This window comes from Podarcis liolepis, assembly GCF_965112155.1.
Source record: "Podarcis liolepis genome assembly, chromosome: 8".
Taxonomy (NCBI): domain Eukaryota; kingdom Metazoa; phylum Chordata; class Lepidosauria; order Squamata; family Lacertidae; genus Podarcis; species Podarcis liolepis.
In genome coordinates, this window is record NC_139560.1 from 33461154 (window position 1) to 33483506 (window position 22353).

At 38.9% G+C, this 22353-nt stretch overlaps 1 protein-coding gene across 22 annotated transcripts in view; it reads left to right on the plus strand.

Annotated features, from left to right (window-relative positions):
* The window catches only part of EYA1 (EYA transcriptional coactivator and phosphatase 1), an 86997-nt gene that overhangs the window by 36206 nt on the left and 28438 nt on the right, over nt 1-22353 (plus strand). For 14 of the 22 annotated variants that reach the window (XM_083517276.1, XM_083517277.1, XM_083517274.1 and 11 more), the window contains 5 exons: nt 4502-4584; nt 4971-5157; nt 6481-6623; nt 7214-7297; nt 13415-13504. In XM_083517276.1, coding sequence (XP_083373402.1) covers nt 4502-4584; nt 4971-5157; nt 6481-6623; nt 7214-7297; nt 13415-13504 — 587 coding nt within the window. The remainder of the gene's footprint in view (nt 1-4501; nt 4585-4970; nt 5158-6480; nt 6624-7213; nt 7298-13414; nt 13505-22353) is intronic. The other 8 variants (XM_083517280.1, XM_083517278.1, XM_083517281.1 and 5 more) reach the window with 1 other exon arrangement.

The following is a 22353-nucleotide window of genomic DNA, read 5'->3' on the forward strand; positions in this document are numbered from 1 at the left end:
TTTTTGTTTTTTAATGTTACAGTTTTGTTGTCCTAAAAAAAATAATGGGTGTCAGACCCTCAGTAAGTTAGGGACTTCCCCTGCATGTGACTCCAATGGGTTGAGCAGAAAAGACCAATAGTGAGTCCAAAGGTTATGAAGGTGGTTTCTGCATGTGCTGTAGAGGAAAGTGAGGGGCAGATGGGGCTCACCAACCTGGGAACGTAGCCCATCTAGGAGAAGGAGAACTCTGTACCAAAACCTCCGCTGCCTTGCGGGATACCTTCGGGAGAAGAAAAGGCCAAGGAGTAAACCCTAACAGGAGTCCCTGAGACGGTTGGATGGCGCCTTGGACACCTCTTTCTGGCAGCTCCTGGAGCCACGCTTGTGCCAAATGTATTGCTCTGCTTTCCTTTGGACCTCATCAGCGAGGCCGAGAGAGAGGTTTTGTCAGGATATCCATACACACTGCTCAGGTTTGCATCCTGGGGAGGTCACTTTGGTGCTTCTAACACAGCAGTTTGGCTTCACCCCCAGAGGTGCCCTCCATTTTATCTCAAGACAGACGGATGCCAACAAAAACACTGAAAGAACTTCCCATTTATTCTTACTCTCTGCTTCCTGTTTTTAACCAGTTGCTGTTTTTAACAAACAAAAAGACTTCTGTTCTTATCCCATGACTGCTAAACTTACTCAGGAGTCTTTGGTGGGGTATTTTGTCAAAAGTGTTCTGAAATTCTTACATACCCAGTGTTGTGGTCCTAGCATTACTCATGAGCCAATTGTTTCAGCATGATTACCTATTTATAAAATGTACTTTTAATTTGTAAAGGTGCAAAAATGATTTTTGTATAATTTTATAGTTCATTGGGTTAGTTGGTGGCACTCACTCTTTTTTGTTGATCTGCATATCATCTGATACAATAGCACTGTGCTTTTGTGGCATGACATACCTTATTAAAATATGGCAAACTTTAAAGAATGTTTTAAGTACTCCTAAGCTCATGTCCTTGGGTGGTCTACGTAGCAGTTTTCAGAAACCTGTTTCACATTTGTTATGGTCTGTGAGACCCTACTTGCTCTCCATAGGAGTCAGTAATGGCATAAGATGAAAGAGATGTTTGCTGTAATATGCTGGCCTAGGTGCAATAACAGTTTTCATTGGCTCTTGTGAACTTTCTGCCAATATGCAAGAAAGGCAAGTTTACAATCCTAAGCATGTTTACTCAGCCATAAGTCCCAATAAGTTCAGTTGGGCTTACCCCCAAGTAAGTAGACACAGGATTGCCGCTTAAGTGTTATTTTAGATGTTAGATATTTTTCTTGCATTTCTGTGAAATTTATACATTAATTGATTCTATATAGGAGTACTTCTATGTACATATCCAATTAATCACAAACAATAAAATGTTTATTCTTAAGAAATGTTGCATAAAGTGGTTACTTGGTCAGCATGATCCCACTCATGTTTACTTCGGAGTAGGGATATGGATATCTATTAGACCTCTTCATAGTTCCAGAAGAAACAGTAGCCAACAAGAATCTTTGCTGAGCAACATTCGACAATTATTTTAATCACTGTCCCGAAATAATCTCCTAAATGCTTAGGCACTGATATTTATTTTTATTTTCCGTATTAATATAAAGGTGAATGCTTTTACTAAAAGCAAGTATTTGAAAAATTGGGAGTTGAAACCCCTTATTCCTGCTACTGAAATATCTCTTTGTTCTACTAAAATGTTAATGTGTGTCTGTTTTTTCATATACAACTAGTCCTGATTTCTCCAAAGGCAGTGGGTTGGATCCTGAGAACTGCAAGCAGAAGAAAGCTCACAGAAGGGGATTTTCCCCACTGCAGTCTTCTGCACTCCCCGCTCAAAAGCAATCTGTCCTGAGGGTTGCAGGATCATACAGAACAGGGTGAGATTGAACATGAGAGGACTGCTGTAGAAGGGGTGAATTGACACCTTCTGTGAGCCCACTATTCATTAATTCTCTCTTTCTGTTAATTTTCATTTGCTCATCCTGTTCTGTTCTGTGGGGTCCCCAACCACAAGGACCAGCTTTTTCGGGCGGGGTGGAGAGGGCCACTGGGAGGAAGTTTGTAAAGCCCCCTTCTGCAAGCTTGTTTCTGCTTATGGTTGTCAGGATCCAACCTGATGTCTTGAGGTATCCATAGTAAGTGTCTGCATAACTGGATGGCTCATGAACATGAGTATAAATAACTTTTTATTTTTTTCTCTAAGGCATTTAGAGAGAACACTAGTTAATGTAGACTAGTTTATCTAAAGGATTACCATGTAAGTTGTTTATGCGGTAAATCTCATACTTCATCTAAGGCACCTCCAGCAATATGGAGCCCATTATATGGTGTTTACAAAATTAAGGAACATTTCTAATATACTATGTAGTTTAGATTTCCTTTTTAGACTTTTCAGAGTGAGGATCTTTTTACAATTACAATCGTATGGAAGGGCCAAAAGGCAGTGCTATTTTTCTAGAAAAAGAGGTGCTGAAACTCACCATGAACGCCTCCCCTGTTCTATTATAACGGTGATGTTGCCCACCTGAGAGATGCCGGGTGCAAAAAAGCCCTACCAAAGAGATTGCTATCCTAGGAAGTGGCTGGGATCTGAAGGATCCCTCTACCACTCTCTAGCTTGTGTGTGTGTGTCTTACACACAGTTCCAAGCATATCCTAATGTCATTCTCTCAGATATCTTTGGACCATTGTTCCTCTCATTGGTTCTCCTTTTGGTACCTTAGTTCTTAGCTATTCTGTAATCATGATAAATGAAAAAGGCAGATTATGAGGATGCTTTGCTACTTCAGTGCCTCCTGGAAATTGCAGCTTTTTGTATTCCCTCTCCCCTCCTCCATACACTTTCACTATTAAGTGTCCATATGTTCACATTTGCTTTTGGGCCTAAAAGGAGGTTGCTGCCCTTTTAGAAATTCAGCTTTGTAGATAAAGGCATTAAAACAAGAGTGCCCATCTGTCCATTTTGGACAGCTAAGGTTGAGAGAGTATTGCAGTGTCTAGGCACATTTAGGCTATGGCCTTTCTACTTGAAATGTCATATAATAATTCTCGTAGTGTCAGGGGCAACCATAACTTCTCAAGGAAAGAGAAAACTGCTGCCCAAGGCTGTATACTCAAGAACATTTAATGAACTATAATTATCTATGCCATTATTGAGAAGCCCATAAGGTTCATAGTTGGTGGTGAAAACTTCCTTTGTGTTTCTGTAGCATGGAAGAAAACATTATAGCAATAATAAAGGGTTTCATTTTTAAGGACTACAAAGTATAAGTCTTGTTAACAGCAATGGAAGTTTGGGGTTCTCAGCATCATCCAGGATATGTGTCATTTCCTCCCCCCCCCAAAAAAAAACCCCAAAATGTGACAATGAGACATATTTTCATAATATTTATTTATAAACAAATAAATCAGTGGGGTTTTTCCAAGTAAATGTTTTAGGACCACAATCTCTATGTAGTTTTGCACTGATTTGAAACTTACAAGGCTACATAAGCAGAATAACTGCATGCAGATATTGCTCTGGATTACTATTTAAGACAGTAGGGGGAGATCTCATATTTGAATTCTTATGCAAATCAAAAGCTTCCTCCACATATTTCCAAGCAGTAGCTGTGTTTGTCTGTTGCAGTAAAATCAGATAAGATTAACCTATTTATTATGACATGGACTAGAGTTGACTTCATCAGCGCTTGATGTGTTATCAAACATAGTTTGGGAGGGGTGTAGTAAACAGGTAGTGGGGGAATAAAATATAGTGTGTACAGAAGGTGATAATTATGTTATTAATAAGGGCCAGTCACAAAACATGAAAACTGACAGCCTGGCAATTGATAAGCCGGTTAAAATAGATGGTCACCTCCATTGAACAAAATAACTTCAAAAAGAGACCACAATGTGAAATTAATTACACACACACACACATGTGTACATGTATCTGTAACACTTTAGCCTTCTTGTGAAGTAGACTCTAGTCTATGAAAGCTTATGCCATAATAAATGTTAGTTTCAAGGTGCCACCAGACACTCTTGTTGCCTTTTCTCTTCACATAGAAAATCAGCATGTTTGTTTTCAATAGTGGAGGATGTCTTTTATATGAAGAAGCATTCTTAACACAGGAACCTTCCACCTGTAGTTTGAAGTGGCACTTCACTGAAAGTGGCACACAGTGAAAACTGTGCCATTGGCTCTACTGATCAAGCTTTGCTCTTATGGGTACCTAACATAATAAAATGAAGCAAAGTGATTTTGACTTCTGATTCTACTCTTAATACATTTCATTTGAATAACTTTTTAGCTTTCACATAATCTAGAGCCCTGGAAGTAATTTATCACTTCATTCACAGTATAGTCTTACTGTAGATTACTTATTGTACCAGCATATGAAAAATTCTGTTTTATCACTGTTGATTTGTTGTGTTGTTCTTTTTAGAGACATTGTATTGGCGCTAAACTTTCTTCCTTTTTTTGTTCCGTTTCAGGAAGCAGTTTCACTACATCATCTGGAATATATGCTGGAAACAATTCACTTACAAATTCTACGGGATTTAACAGTTCACAACAGGTAAATATATGAAAATTATTAAATGACAGGGTGCCAAAAGTGTGTTTTGAGAAGGATAATATAACTCATATCTGTAATTCTACACAAAACCTTGAAGTTCTTTAGAATTTTGAGAATTACCTTAGTGTTACTTGTAATAGCCCCTCTTTATTGCCTTTAAAAAATATCAGGATGATATTTAGACCCAATTCTGATATAGTTTTTCTAAAATTCAATTTCCTATTTATGCAAAATAAATAATGTTTGTGATTTCCTACTCTGCAAAATCCAAGATGGCAGAGAAATTGAGGCATCTGTTTCCACTTCCACTTTGGAACGCACACCAAAAAGTAAGCAGCATGTTGATGGGAAAGTCTCTAATACAGCTTTTTTCTCAACTCTGGTAGGAGTATCCTTCTTACCCCAGCTTTGGCCAAGGTCAATACTCACAGTATTATAACAGTTCTCCATATCCTTCGCATTATATGACAAGTAGCAACACCAGTCCAACAACCCCTTCTTCCAATGCGACATACCAGCTTCAAGAACCACCATCTGGCATCACAAGTCAAGCAGTTGCAGATCCTACAGCAGGTAAATGCATAGATTTGATTGTACCTATAGGCCACAATTTGGTACTTGAAATGTATTTTTAGAAGAATTCTGAATGTATGGTGGCACTTATTAAGAAAGGACTGGCTCAGCAAGGGGAAAGTGGACAGCAGTGAGTTTTTAAATACAGGTTTTCCTATAGTTACTACCTCAAATAATTTATAAACACCAGCATTAAAAAGTAAAAACACAGATTACAAGATGTGTTATAGTCTTTTCAGATGTTGAGCTCATTACTCAAACTTTAGTTAATATTTGCCATCATGACTATCCCAGTGTTCATGACTGGTAGGTGGTGTAAGCATGACACACCATGGCTTCTCTGGTGGCACTGCTGCTAGTGGTGGCTCCACTGCAGCAAGAATCCGAAGTGTTGCCCAGGTGGGTCTGAAACTACCATCCATGGTAGCTGGTGGGAAGTCCTGAAATGGGACGTTTCAGGGGTATCCACAGCTCTGCAGACCCCCCAAAGAACTTCCAGTTTTAGGGCATCTTAATTGGACCAGCCTGCAACAGGCACAGCCAAAAAAAAAAAGATGTGTAAGGACTTCACTAGGCTTGCTTAGTCCAGCTGCAACCCTGCGTACATTTACTTGGAGTAGACGCCACTGAACGCAGTGGGACTTCTGAGTTGGATTGCACTGAAAAGCTTGACTGCAAGTTGCAAGTCCATATTTAGCTATAATAATCCCCAGATGTTCCAGTCATCACTAAGTATCAATCCAGAGGGCTTAGGGAGGATGGTGGCCATTGGATGATAGTCACTGGGAGAAGCTGCAGCAGTGAGTTTTATCCCACCCCATTTGACCCTCTTTGTCCCATAATATTTATCAGAGATGTTGATGGCCTACTTCCTCCACACTCCAAAATTTAAGCTGAAAGTTCTCCACAGAAGACGTACTTTTAAACTAATTCTAAACTAGCTTTAAACTGATTTCAAGAGCAAAGAATGTGAGAGAGCAAAGAACAAAGTTTACAGGAATCAGTGAGCTTTAAAGTTAACTTTGGCCGGCTTATGTTCTATGAATTCTTGGAAGCTGGAGGATGTTTTGTTTTTTAAGAAATAACCCCTCCAAGTATCGGAAAGGAGAATTTTCAGTTGACTTCATTGTTGTATATATTTGGGTTAGGAAGAATTCTGACTTCCAGGAATTAGTGTACCACTGGTAACATAAATACATATGGTAATCTATTACAAAAGTACACCAAAACTTTGTGTGGCCATTTCAGTGCATCATACTTAAAGAGAAACAAAATCAAAGAACTACAACTAAACTAAAATATAAGCATTTTTTTCTTCTGAAGCAGAGTACAGTACAATCCACAGCCCAGCAACACCCATCAAAGATTCTGATGCAGAAAGGTTGCGTCGCAGCTCAGATGGCAAATCACGTGGTCGAGGCAGAAGGAATAATAATCCGTCACCACCACCTGACTCAGACCTAGAGGTATTGTATATGAAGTAGCTATTTTATTTCTTTATTTCTCATACTCTTCAGAAGCATTGGGATGAGTTACAGCATACTAGGCTAAGACATGCATAAAACCAAATTCCAGCACATGAAAATCCTCAAAAGCAAAGCAAAATTATAAACTCCAGCTAAAAACCATTCCACTCCTACTTAGTCTTATATTTTGACCTTTCTCACAAGGGAGTTTCCTTCCCCTTCAAAATTACTCACCCCTAGATTGTGTCCTCTGCATGCTGAGAGGTAATAGCTACCAGGGCATCACTGCAACACTTCTGCTGCTTCCTGCTGGAAGGGCACCTCCCTAAATCTACTGCAGGGATAGGAAACCAGTCACCCTCCAAATGTTAATTCTTAGTAGAAAAGTATGCCATTAAAGTGGAGATGTTACATTACTTATTGACGTTGTTCTGAAATGTATGGGTTTCTCTAACATAGTAAGGGTAGCTGTGTTATGGTACAACATTCAGAATAGTTTGTTCAGATGTACATCCATTGATCAAAGCTTTTTTCCTATTTTAATTATCAACTTTACAGAAGGACCCATTGATTTGGTTATCTTTTTACAGAGAGTATTCATTTGGGATTTGGATGAGACAATCATCATTTTCCATTCCTTGCTTACAGGATCCTATGCTAACAGATATGGGAGAGTAAGTACCATGACAGTCAATGTCTATATGTGTTTGTGCATAAAGAATCTATAGTATGGTGTGGTCTAATGGTTCCCATCCAGGTTTTCAGTGCTGGTGGCACAAAAACAAAATTAGTAGTATACAAGATTGTCAGATCATAAATTGTTTGATCTAATTATCAGTGTAATCCCATGCTTGTTTCCTCAGGAGTAAGTCCCACTACTTATTTCCCAGTCAGTGTGGTTAAGGTTTTATCCTACAGAGTTATTTGACCTTGTTTATAAATTAGAAGTGAGGAATTAGATAATTATATTCTATTAACAAACCAACCAACCAATATTTGCATGATTTGAATATCAGCCACTGGGAAACAACAGCAGAAGATGGCTATTGCACTCATATCCTTCTTGATTGTTTCCCATAAGTATCTGTTTGGTCACTGTCAGAAACACCATGCTGGACTAGTTAGGCGTTTGGCCTTAATTTGCAGTTACCCTTAAGATTCTTATTACTGTCTCTGGGAGCTTCCCAGCTGAGCATTCATTCTATTACGTTCACACAGAGGTTATAAGACATCATCAGCATTTGGTTGCTAGCCTGCAATTTCCAGTTTAATTTCCCATCACCTTTTTAATTGGCTTTCTGCAGTTGGAAAAATGATGGGCTATTTTCACTAGAAAGTGTGGATTAACCACATAAACAACCTGACTGCAAGAGCCCTATGACATAAGAAGTCTCATACCATGCAGGAAGATCATGTTCTGTTGCTCTTCCCATTACATTCGTCCAGTTTTCAACCTATGAAGCTGCCTTATACTGAGTCAAACCAGTGGTCTGTCTAGCTCAGTATCATCCAAACTGACTGGATGTGGCTCTCTGGGGTTTCAGGCAGGTCTCATTCCTACATGGAGATGCCATGGACTGAACCTGAGACCTTCTGCATGCAAACAAAGCCTCTATCACTGAGCTATAGTGCTTCCCCTGTTCTCCAAGGATTGATGCTGGTATGGGAACAGCTGCAGCATGGTTTCCTCCCACAAAGTCTAGGACTTTTCACAGTATCCCAATGAGTAGTGCTGCAGCTGCTCCCACAGTGCTAGGCCCAACTATCACCCTCTCCTAATATTCTAAAACTTCTTCCCTTGAATAGCATTACAGCCCCATAATTCCCCTACTGGACTTTGGGATGTGAGGAAGTCTTTCCCACCCCAATTAAATTGATAATATACTAGTAAAGAAATGAATGTGTTTTCCCTATTACTTACGTTGAGTGAAAGCAAAGAAATATGTATAAGATTATGAAACTGAGTTTGCTATGGCAGATGTCCAAAAAAAGGAGTGCTTGCATTGTATGACTCAGTGTAAAAAAAAATTTAATTGAAAAAAGGCACTGAAATTGCCTCCAATACTTTAAGATAGATCAAGCACTTTAATCTATAGAGAACTGAATAAATAACTTTTGATGTGTGTATGTCAAAGCTATCCTGCTATTAAATAAATGGGCTCGTGTGTATATCTCTGACATGCTTCAGAATGATGATGTGATAAAGCACTGCACGCTACCCTTAAAATATTAGTCAACGTAATCTCTGTTTCTCTTGTTCTTAGTATGAAGTGCTGTTTTTACAAAGGCTAGATAAATGTTTAGGAGCACAATCAAGCTTTTCAGTGTTTGCTGGAGGATTTTTTTTTATTTCTCATCAAAAGGGTGGTGTATGTTTTTTGTATATTGTATTGCCGACAGTGCAATCCTGATCTCCCTTGATGTTGATGTCTGGGGTGCTGGTGATTAGGACATTGTGCAGTCTTCTTTTTGGTGGCCTCCATTTGCCACCAGTTGGAGAGGCTCTACTGTAGATGCCATGTTTGGTGGTTTTCCTATCAGTGGAACTCTCCAAAATAAGGTGGGATGCTGACAGCTTGGGATCCCCTAAAGGGCTTGATTCTAGATCTTCTCTGCTATTCCAGTTATATAGTGAAAAACTGGGAGCAGGAGCCAGGGGGCACTTCAATTTCCTGGCTGGTTTGATGCAGCAAGTTTTGGGTTTTAGCAGTCAGTCCTCTACTCCACCTTGTTGCTCCCTGGCCAGGGTTAAGATTGCTGTGCTGCATGAGTTTCTCATACTTTAAGCAACTTTAGTGAGTTAGAGTGAAATTTGATTCATCCCTGAATGAAAGAAGCAACAGCAAACAAAACCTCATGTGCTCATTAGAATGCAGCTCAGAGCAAAAAGGAATTGGCCAATTCAGGACAACATTTTGCTGAGAAGTGTCATGAATGTGCATTGTACAGTTTGCCCAAAATCTGGTGTTTATTTGAAAAAGTAATGCTAGGGTTACAGACACCAGTGAATGCAGCATTAGTGAACAGGGCTCCCCAGGTGTACACTGTGCAAGTGTATTAATACTGCACATGTACAAAGTGGCAATTTATTTAAATAAGAGGCTGGCCACATGTAACCTTGCATGAGTGGTTTGCATTAATATACCCAGCATCACATTTAAATCAGGTGCGATCCCTGCAACGGGGTGAGCTCCCGTTGCTCGGTCCCTGCTCCTGCCAACCTAGCAGTTCGAAAACATGTCAAAGTGCAAGTAGATAAATAGGTACCGCTCTGGCGGGAAGGTAAACGGCGTTTCTGTGCGCTGCTCTGGTTCGCCAGAAGCAGTTTAGTCATGCTGGCCACATGACCCAGAAGCTGTACACCGGCTCCCTCGGCCAATAAAGTGAGATGAGCACCGCAACCCCAGAGTCAGTCACGACTGGACCTAATGGTCAGGGGTCCCTTTATTGCTGTTAGAGCTCTGTTTCAATGAGAGGAAGAAAAGAAGCAAAGCAACGAAGTTACAGTGACAAGTCAAGGGGGGGAGAGATAGTAATTTTGGCACTGATCAAAATTACCATTTTATCTTCTTCAGTAATTCTGCCATAGTAGCGGGTGGAAGTGAAGAAGTCCAGGTTTGATGCATTATATTTTTAGACCTTTTAAGATGGATCTAAATAGCTCACTTTTTGAAAAAAAGATAGTGTTATAACAAATATATCTGACAAACTGACAAACAAAAAAACAAAAAAACAACAACAACACTTACTGATGTTGTGGATGCTAGCCATGGGGTGATCATGAGATTCACATTTCACATTTCTCACACCAATCATAATGGCAATAGATATGGCTGGAGGGGATGTGTGTGCATTTTCTCATTAACAAAATGCTGTCATTTGAGCGCAGGGCAAAAGCAATTTCTCTGCAATATAAGTACTATCTTAAATAAAGATGTTTAGATTTCATTCAAAAAAATGACCAGCAACTGTGCTAAAAAAGAAAGTGTGGAAGTGCTGGATATATTCTTCAAATGTTTACAAAGAGAGATGCCTTCTGCAGATTTGTGTCTCTAATCAAATCACATCTTACAGCGTTAACAGCTGGCATGCACCACAAAGTGGTCAATGCCAAGTGCTTAATGAATGATTATTTGAAACTATTTTAAAAATCAATTGCTGCATAACATGAAAGACACTAAGAAAAGTTACAGCATTAAATGCATCAATCCATGGTTTGGTACTATATGAATGAGCAATTTTGGTTTGTCCACTCTCCACGTTTCCCATTTCACTGCCAGATCCTAGTGTTAAATCCTGATTTGCAGGACAACAAAAACCATAGTTAGCTAGTTCAGATGAAAGGAGGTAGGGAATTGCCATGTGCAAGGGTAGAAAAGGAGGAAGAGTGCTAACCCAAGGCTCCTTAACAACTCATTCATGTACCTCCAAATAATGGTTTAACATTATGTCTGAACCACCTTAATGGTATTTGAATTTTTGCAATCCTGATCAGAAAAGTTATTTTCTCTAGGGGCGGGGAAGCCTACCTGATTTAATTCTAAGAGATCCTTATGTGTGCTTTAATGTTCTGTGAAGAGGGGAGGGAAAACAAAAACCCTCTTTCACAGAAGTCTTCAGTTGTGGCTTTCCAGCTTAACTGGAAAATAAGCCAAGACACGTACAATAAGTGAACTTTCCTGTTTTTCAACTACTTCTTACCCACAGAACAAAGGGAATGAACATTTTAAAATCACATACTGATAGTTTTTGTACCCTGACTTCCATGTTCAAGAAAAGAATATGTGGTCTATCACACTGGTATTTCCCCTTTAAACTGAACATTCACCTGAGATTTGCACCTTTATACCTTATTAGACATTCACATTGAACTACAAATCCTAATAAACTTACAATGGATGGTAGTTTTCCTTAACTTTCGGTTCTCAGTAATTATTTGGAAATTAATGGTTCCGAATAGCAAAAGAGGACTTGGGTTGTAGTATTTGATTACACCAACCCTATACACCATTGTACTTGTGTTAAGTGTACACAGGGATTTCAAGCACAATACTTTTTTTTGTTTAAAAAAAAATCTTTATCCTGTAGATTGCTTGAGTCAGTGCAGTTTGGTTTGGGAACAGAGAGAATCTAGGAGAGCAGTGAGAAATTTATCGCTATAGATTCTTGGTAGCGTCAATTTATTTATTTTTTATTTATTTTTTTTGCAATATTGCTGTTCCAGAGACTCTAGGTAGGAAAGTGAGGTTATTCATAATAATAGGATTCTGCTCTGTGATGCAGGAGAAAAGGGAATAAGCTAATCAAAGAAATGTAGTCCTGGAAATAGTAGTTAGAATTGGAACGAAAAACCAGACTGGAATGTATATTATATGATATAGAAACATCTTCCTCCATATTGTCTACACTGGCTAGCAGTGGGTCTCCAGGAATTCATACTCAAGTCTTTTCAGACCCTGAAGCTTTTTCATTCAAAGCATATGCTCTAGCTCTGATCTATTACCCTTCCCTTTGAGATATAGATGATATAGATATAGATACACATATACATATATTTTAAATAAATTATGTTTATAAATTTTGTCCTGTTCTTAGCATTGTTCTTTGCCCCCACTTGGATGGGCAGCCATGTTAGGTTTAGAGATTTCAAACCTCATTTTTCTTTATGAATATATTCAGAGTAGCAAAATTACCTATACACATCAGAACATTAAGTACAAAATAATTGTATTTTGTTGTTTTAATAAATTTAAAGCATTTATGTTGAAACACTCTGGGAAGTTATTGCCAGACGAATGATTGATTAATGTGGGAGATATCTATCCCAATCTAGTTTATTTATTAGCTTTTAAAAATTTATAACCCATTCTTTCAAAATTATGTTTTCATGTTCATGACCTTGAAAAATAATTTTTTTAAATTGCATGCCCTATGTATATACTAGGGCCCTGTTGCAATTCATAGATTAATAATGTATATTAAACACACACATCTGTATTGTATTTGTAAACCACAATGCTGAGCACATTCTGATTTTATTAGATCAGTAAGAAGTAACTTGTTATGGTAATGTCTGTAGAGCAATTAAAGTGTGTTGTACATGAATAACTCCCCCCCATAGATTTCTTCTCCATATGGGTGGGCTATAGCTGAATGATTAGTATTTTATTAGCGTCCTTAAATCTATTGTGTAGTATTTCGGGAGGAGTCCATAGATCTATTTCAGAATATATGTGGAAGGTTCTGGTTCAGTTCCTAGTATTTTTCCAGAATTGAGCTCATGTAGCAGAGCTGAGGAAACTCTCCTGAGGACCTATGAAACAAAGGTTTGCCAAAGTATAAGGAAGCTTCATATTTCTATTCAATTAGACTACAGTGACCTCCACCCCACCCCCCCAAAAAAACCTCATGCATAGGATATTTCCTTGCCCACCTTTTTAGCAAATCACTTCATACCCCTCCACACCATGTAGCCCAAACTGCTCTAGTCCACAATATCCCACATCCTAACTACTGCAGCAGCAACAACAGTACTTCATTGGAGCACCTTTGGGCTCAGACCTAGGATGGCAGACTCTGGAGGAACAGGAGGAGGAGAATGGGAGTAGGAAGCTGGTTCAAAGAAGCCTTTCCCTCCCTCTGAACACATCTGGCTTCAATGTATAAATAACCTAAATAAATAAATGCAAAATTTGGGCTCATAACAGACTGGTTTGGGTGGCAGAGAACTGTAGAATTCTAGGCTTCCTTTCTATACATTACCGACTATAATTGTTATTTTTTTCTTTGAGGACCCCCCTACTTCTGTTTCCTTGGGACTGAGGATGGAGGAGATGATTTTCAACTTGGCAGACACACATCTATTCTTTAATGATTTAGAAGTAAGTAATTATAGTTCTATCAAGACAAAATTTACTATTAGTTTCTTTTTATAGGCTTGTAGAGGGCAATCATAGCTGGCGCAAGGGAGGAAAATAACATTGGATCCGCAATGTCACTTCTGGTTCATACCAGCCTTGGCAGAAAATGAGGAGGGTTCCTCCTCACTTTTCACTCCAAGCAGGTGTAGCTGCCAGGCCCAAAGATCAGACCCTACAGGGGATCTGGACGGTTTGGGGTCTGTTCCTGACCTGGTGGTTTGCTACCCATGAAAAGTCCAATTTCTGGGCTTTCCACTTGCTAGTGATGGCAGTAGAATTATTGGCAGTAGCTTTCCACTCAGCTGGATGCAGCTGGAGCCTACCCAATGCAGCAAAGCCCTACCCTTGGTGACACCTATGTGCCATCCTAGTCCTACACACACCAGCCATCAACATTGGAGTGAGGGTTGTTTTGACCTATCAGAAATGCTTATTTGCTTGAATATGGCAGGGGTACTCCACTTCACATCAACTCGAACCAGCGTAGCCAGTGGTCAGGGATGATAGGAGCTGTAGGCCTGCAACATCTTGAAAACAGTATGTTGGGTAATCTGGAATTATGCTGCACAAGAGCTGCATGAATATATTTGCTCACACAAAATATCAGTTGTAATGTGTTGCACTTCCACATTTAGTAGCTGAAAACGTTGTTTGGAGTGTTGATGGCTATATCTTATTCAGTTATTATAATTTTGATCAAAGTATGCAAGTTCAAACATCAGAACATAATTGCATAAATGCAGACAATTGAATATTAAACCTTGCTGCCTTCTTAATGATCACTCGGTGTATGTCTCTTTCTCAATTGCAACCCACTAGGAGGAAGTCTGTCTTTTAACCCAAGGAAAATCATTAATGTTGAATGATTGGTAGACTCAGCTGCTTATTAAAACAGTGTTTCTGTATAGGACTAGGGCTGGGCGATGTTGGGTCTTCAACATTGCCGTATATTGCTGGTGAAACTGCCGCCGCTTGTGTCCCTCTGCCTCCATCTCCCAGCTAGTTTGTTTCTCCCTCTGTCTTGCTGGGCACTGGAGGCAGAGGAACTCAAAAGCAGTGACGGTTTCACCAGTGATATACTGCTGAATGAAGCTGTCATTGCGGTCTGCCCCCATGTACCAGTCCTGGGCGATATATTGATATATTGCCCAGGCCTACATAGTACATAGTACATAGAGCTTGTTCCACTTCTTTTCATTAATCATGCAAGTCTTGTGTGAAGACCAATTCATAGACATTTGTAGTTGATTGTGGTGGTTGTTTTCAGCTTGTCAGTAGACCTTTCCCTGTGAGTAATGAAATGTGACCAGAGAACTAGCTGAATACAGCAGCAGGGACCTCTGTGATCAGAAGGATCTCAGCAGTAGAACTATTACATGAACTGGAAAAAGAAAAAGAAAAATGGGAAGCCATTTCAGTCGTCGATGCTGTTACTTTTGTATTCATCTTTTTGGAACTTTCTGCATAGACTTCCAGTAAAGTGCTTGTCTGTTTAATCTTACAATGGGAAAGGCAATTTCTGTTGTTATTATCATAAAAAGAAAAGAATATATTAAAACAGTCAAGTTTTGCTCCCATCATAATAAAGACAGCTGTTTATTTAAAATCCAACCATTAAACAAGCTTGTGGCAGGGCTGCCAACAGGCATTAATCATCACGTTGTTGTTTTGTTAGAATTTATAAATGTATGTTATTCCAGACAGGCAAAAGAATCCAAAAGATTCAAATACAACTTTTGCTGATCAAAGTTAATTGGCAGCAATTGGCCTTTAAATATTTCCTGATGTTTCCTTTTCTAAAAAATCAAGCAAAATACACCTTATTTAATAGATGAGCCAATATCATTTGAAAAATGCTAGTGTGTGAGGAACCTTAAATGTGGTTTCTCAAACATCTGTCCTATATTTTGATTTCTTTTCATCTGCAAAGAAACTACTCACAGATGAATTGGCAACTTAAGAATGTAATAAAATTATTTAAATGTGCTTTATTTTTTCTTTCATTCCTTAGTGAAGTATTTATTTCTTCACATTTAAAATGCAAGAATTCATGCATTTGCAAGTGTTTTCAATAATGCAATTTAATGTTAAAGACATTTATTGTTTTGGTATTGAATGACATGTATTGGATTGTTATTCTTCCAAAAATGAAAATAACAAGGGTCCTTACTTTCCAAGGCTGTATATGTATTTTTGGTTGCATTCAATTTTATGCAAGCTATTAAAAAATAGTATCATATCCTAAGCCTACATCCAATAGTTTATAGTGTTTTCTTTTGTTTTACCCAACCATAAATCTACATGTATACATATGTAAGGCCTTGTAACTTCTTGCAACTACAATTGATGTCAATAGAAATTAACTATAAGTTTAGTGGTTATGACAAAACGCTGGCAACGTTAACGGAGTATTTTGGAATTTACTTCGTATGCCACACAGGGCTTATGAGCTGAGTTTCCTGAGCAGCATCTTCTCAATTCACACTGTAAGCTGCTTTTGAAACATGGTGACATTTCAAAAGCAGTTTCAGTCAGTCCATTTCAGCATGTGAATTTGTGATCACATTGTACATTCCTAAAAATATTATGTGCAGTTCTATTACCGCACCTCAAAAAGGATGTTGAACCCAGTATATTGATGTGGAGTGCAGGAAAGTTTCTCCTGCAAGTTCCAAGGATCACACATGCTGTTCAGAGCAGGACTTTTAGTGTGGCTTCCCTTGTTCTGTGGAATAGCATTCCTGTTGAGATACAACAGGTTTCCATTATCTGCACTTTCCAGAAACAAGTGGGAACTTTTGTTCTGACAGGCTTTTCTGGCTGCATAAATGGGTCTTTAGTACCAGTTTCGACTTGTTAAGATTTTAGTCTTGTTTTACATGCATTTGCTCTTTATGTGTTTTTAACTGTATTTAATTTCTTATGTGTAAATCTCCTTGAGACAGTAGTTTAGAAGCTGATTAAGAGTCAATGGTGGTGATTAAGAATGATTATGGCAGTGGTGGTGATGCTGCTGTTTTCAGTGGCAACCCCTTGTTTTCATAATATGTGGCTGTGCCTTTAGTAAATTATTCCACTAATACTGTAATCCTTTTATGTTAGTTGTGGCCCTGCAGTATTGTGGTAGAGTGGACATTTATATTCCAGATAATAGTTTTGGAATAGAAACTTTAAAAAGACCAACTGCACAGTAATTCTCTGAACTATACATTTTCTTTTAACACTCTAAAGGACAGAAAACAACATTCTTTCAGAAAATGTGGAAGATTTTAATGTGCACTGCACTGCAAAACCTCACAATAGGTTTCAGGAGGGGGGAGTTTCTAGAAAAGGAATACTAATAGTTACACCTCATGTGATCATTATAAATAGTTGAATAGACAATGTGACAGTGTTTGAGAAGTATTTGGTCCTTATGAAAAGTATGTGCAGATGTTTTGAACATGAAAACATTTTTTCTGCCTACAAGATTACTTGTGTTTCCGGCTTCTTGCTGGGTTATGACAACACTCTTTATTAGAGTATTTTGGCACATCTGGTCTCAGGCAGAACCAGGAAGTGTAGAGGCATGAAAAACAATGGCAGGGAAGTTATCTGAGCCTTTCAAACCCCTTAAACAGGTTTGTTTCCACTCTGCATTGAGTTCTAGGGAAAGCTTTGCGTCACTTTTGATTTAATCACCACTGGATGAACCTTCCTTTAGTTCAGTTTAGTGATGGATTTAACTGTGTGTCCTCCCTGCCCCCTGCCACCCACTGTTCTACTCTGGAGACAGACCAGTTGTAAGGTCATATAAGTTTCTTTCTTTATAGATCAAAGTAGACACTGAGCAACAATGAATAAACACCCTGGCTGCTGGGGTGTTTTCAGCATCAGCTTATTAGGCTGCCTGAAAGCACTGAATTATGTATGGGCTAGCAATACAATATATCTGACCTTTTGGTTTGTCAACTGTATTGTGTAAGAGCAGCATCCATATACATACAAGTTGGCTTCAGCTAGGAGAATTTGTTGCCTGCACTGGTCATTTCTCACTGGTCTGGCATGACCTGAAATGCTTCCTTGCAACTAATTCTTCCCACCCTGCAATGTTTTTCGTTTTCCTCCAACCCACCATTCCTGCCTGCCTTCCCTCTCACCTGGTATGTTGTAAACTCTGTTTTTAACTTGAGGGAGCTTCACAGATGGCTTGTTATGTGGCCTGGGGGTTTGCAGAGATAGCATTTAGGATAAAAGCAAACCTCTTGGGCATAAACACCAACACTCTCAGTCAGTGACAATGAATTTATATGAATAGATGTTTTCTTAATTCCTTAATTTTCTCTCTCGGGATGTCTACACCTCTGGAATAATATCCTAAACAGTGTGATCATGGTGCATTAGCAGGAATACAATTTTCACTCTCTTCATCTATATGGTGTGTTTGCTATATCTTAGACTTTCCTCCATCAGAAAAAATAACACTGAGTACTGAGCTTTGCATTTTGGAGTATGATGGAGCAGACAAATCTGTACAGTCTCTTGGCAGCAGCCAGGCATTTTCTAGTGCAGCTGCTGAGAAGCACAGATCACGTCCACCAAATTCAAATACTTTCTCATGTGTATAGTTTTCCTTTTGCATAATATGACTCTACCTCTCAAAACAACTTACTAACCCACCCATACCCATATTATACATTTTCCATGATACTCATTTCCCAACACGCTGAGCATTCTGTTGTAAACACCAGTGCTATTCCATGTTCCTGTTTAGCTGAGTTTCTAATTATCCAGATAAGGTGTCATTTACAAACCATTTAACACCAATGTACTTGAAAGTAAGCCCCAGTGTTTTCAGTGGGATTTTCTTCCAAGTGGCGCTGAGGGTTAAACCACAGAGCCTAGGACTTGCCGATCAGAAGGTTGCGGTTCGAATCCCCACAACGGGGTGAGCTCCCGTTGCTCGGTCCCTGCTCCTGCCAACCTAGCCGTTCAAAAGCACGAAGTGCAAGTAGATAAATAGGTACCACTCCAGCGGGAAGGTAAACAGCATTTCCGTGTGCTGCTCTGGTTTGCCAGAAGCTGCTTAGTCATGCTGGCCACATGACATGAACCTTTAAGTTTTCTTAGAACAGCAGTCTCCAGCCATTTGGCAAATCTAATTGCTCAGTAGTGGTTTACACTGCTACTTAGTAAACATTTTTGTCTTGGTAATGCTATAACCAGTAGATAAGTTTGAGGAGTTTGTTTTTTTATATAAAGGAATAAAATTTACTATTTCATTGTACAAATTTTATGAAATTAATCAAATAAATAAATAAATGATATATACATACCAATGTAACTGTATTTTGTTCATTTCTACACACATAAACACATACATCCACACTGAATTTATACTTACTCATACCTGCTAACATACCTATACTGTTCACATTTTTGATGGGGTAATTGAGATAGTTGATTTAGATGCGGCAGAGATATACAAAGCAAAAGAAAAAAGAAAAAAGCTGCAATCCTAAATTCACTTATTAGAAAGTAAGCCCCATTAGACAAAGTCAAGCTTGCTTCAGAAAAAAACATGCATAACATGACACTATAAGTTTCTTATTCCAAGCAAACCTTATTGGAAGTAAATCCTATTTAAATCATTAAAACTTATGAAACAGCTAGGCTTAGTCTGTAGGATACATACTAGATATTTATTTATTTATTTATTTATGCATGCATGCATGCATGCATGCATGCAACTGATATACTGCTTTTTAACAAAATATTTTCAAAGTAGTTTGTCAGTCTGTGTAAAATAGTTGCTTGGAGCTCCACATGATGTCCACATAACGAATGCTAGAAATTTAGGCTTTTTATTTACAGATATGTTTTGATCATTTAATTTGAAAATAAATAATTTTTTTTTAGCTCTGTACCTCAGTTGCTTTTTAAAAAAATGTGAAAACAGACGCTGAAAGGAACCAAAAAAGTACAGATTTCAAGGCTTACACATGACATTTTATTCTAGAATCAATGGAGACTGTGCTTGTTGTTGTTCTATGTATCAAAGAATTGTAGGAAAGGACAGTCGGATAGGACAACGAGGGTCATCTAGTCCAACCACCTGCAATGCAGAAATCCCTGCTAATGCATCCATGACAAATGACCATCCAACCTCTGTTTTAAAAACCTCCAAGGAAAGAGAGTCCACCATCTTCGAAATAAGTCTGTTCCACAGTCGAACAACTCTTACCATTAGAAAGTTCTTACTGATTGTTAGTTGGAATCTCCAGCTATAGTCTGGCCAAGGCAGAACAGAGCAGAACTCTTACTTCATTTGATCAGTATACTGTACTTCTGTTGATGCAGCCTAGACTAGCATTAGCTTCTTTCTTTCTTCAAGCCAGGTATTTGGGTCATTTTGAATCCCAATTCTGTCTTCTGTGGCATCTGCAAACTGCACAAACATCCCTTCAATTCTTTCATCCAAGTCATTTAGAAAGACATTGAACAACAGCAGGCCCAGAACAGAACCCTGTGGCACCCCACTTGCCACTTTTTTCTAGGATGATAAGGAACCAATTGTGAGCACTCTTTGGGTTCGACCAGTCAACCAGCAACAAATCCATCTAACAGTTACCTCATTCAGCCCACATTTTACCAGCTACTCTGCAAGAATATCATAGAGTACTTTGTCAAAGGTCTTACTGAAATCAAGATACACTATGTCCACAGCATTCCCCTCATCCACAAATCTTCTAGCTCTATCCAAAAAAGAGAGAGAGAGAGATTCATCTGGCATGACTTGTTTTTGAGATTTGTTTTTATTTTATTTTTTGCTACCAAACAGGCAGCCCAAGTTGCCAAATGGTACTAGCAATGAAGAGCTTTACAGTGATACCTCGGGTTAAGTACTTAATTCGTTCCGGAGGTCTGTTCTTAACCTGAAACTGTTCTTAACCTGAAGCACCACTTTAGCTAATGGGGCCTCCTGCTGCCTCCGCGCCGCCAGAGCATGATTTCTGTTCTCATCCTGAAGCAAAGTTCTTAACCCGAGGTTCTATTTCTGGGTTAGTGGAGTCTGTAACCTGAAGTGTATGTAACCTGAAGCGTATGTAACCCAAGGTACCACTGTATTAGCTTAAATGACTAAAATACCAGAGTTCATTTGATAGTGTATTTTCAGTCATTGTGGTTGCAGAAAGAAGCATGAAAACTTTATTCCCCATTCTTGCCCACAGAAAAATTCTAAACCCTGGCCCTAGAACCATGGAGCAATCGCTGAATTCCAAGAAAGGAGGAGATAATTTTTTCTCTTTTGCTGTACCATCATCCTGCTCTGAAAGGTCCTGATTTGTAGATTTTCCACAGGCTGTCACTGGTGGGAGAACCATTGGCAGTAGCTTCCTGATCCCATGGATGCAGTGGGGACTTCTGCAGTGGCAGAGGCTAATGGAGCCTGAAAGAGGGTTGCTCCTACCTTAATCCTAGTCCTTTGTAGCAGCTCAGATAAGAGGTTGGGATTGCACTGCAAGTATCACTACCTGCAGTGCATTGAGCAGGGGGTGGAGAGAAAACAAAACTGTGTCCACAGACATATCCTGACTTAAGTCTAGAACCCAACAAGAGAGAAGAGCTGTTATTAAAACAAAAACAGAGTGAAAAGTGCACAGTTCAAGCAGATGAACTGTTCAGCAGCTACAGCTGCTGAATTTTATAGTCTTCATGCTTGGAATTGGAAGCTAAATGAGGAGCAGCAAGAATTCAAGAGGATTAAAAGCAAACATGAGATAGGTGTGTGTTTGTGGGAAGGAAGCAAGTGAGGGGGTGGGACAGTAATTACATGTGTTTTGCAGTGACTGTAAGAGGAAGAGGTTCTGGAAGCTGAAGTGTTCTGCATTACAGAGTAGTTAGGACCTACTACTAGAGAAGTAGAGTAGTAAGCCCTGGAGTGTGGCTATCTACTGCAACATTCCATGCTTAGACTGAAAACTGTTCTGGATTGGGCCTGTTTCTATCCTGTAACCTTGCTTATTAAACAAATCATCTTAAACTTATTTGCACTTTTCTAAACTGTGGTATACATTCTAACTGAATTTTAAACAGGGAGTCGGATCATTACTTTGTGCTGTTGTTGTTGTTCAATTCTAGTTTCATCTGTAACTAACACTATTCTGGTTTAGTTGTGATTCAGTAACTGGCAGGCCTGCAGGAACTAGCTGGTTCAGTCTTCAGGAAAAAATAAAGGTTTATACCACTTCTTAGTTCAGATTCAGTTTGACATAATGCCCCAAGTTTGTTAAATAAATGTGTCTCCCCTCACTCTCCTTTTTAACTTTACCTCTCATTTTTGACAAGTGTACTCTTTGAAATTTAATATGACCATATTGGACTCTCTGGGCAACCTTCCATTTCTATATATGTTATGAAAGAATGGGAAATGTTGGGCTATTAGGTATTTAAGTGGGAGAGAGTTATTTGCAAAGTTGTCTGAAAACAATAAAGAGGAGTGGTATAATTCAGGCTTCCAGAATGAGCTTTAGATCCAGGGCCCCCCAGAGTCGTCTTCTGTTTCAGGAGTACTACAATAAAACCTCTATGTGAGTTTCATTTAGTTCAGTGATTATTTTGTTCAGTCAGAAAACCTAGAAAGAGAATGACAAGAAAGAGAATTCATCCCATGTCTTCTCAATCAGGCTTACTTGCTGTAGTCTATAAGTATGGGCTAAAAGAATTTAAACCCAATTAAGACAGCAAGTCTATGTATGCTATGGCCTTGACAGAATGTGTTAGCTGAATACCGCTTGGGGTTTTTTTAATTAAGAAAAGGGTTACTAACC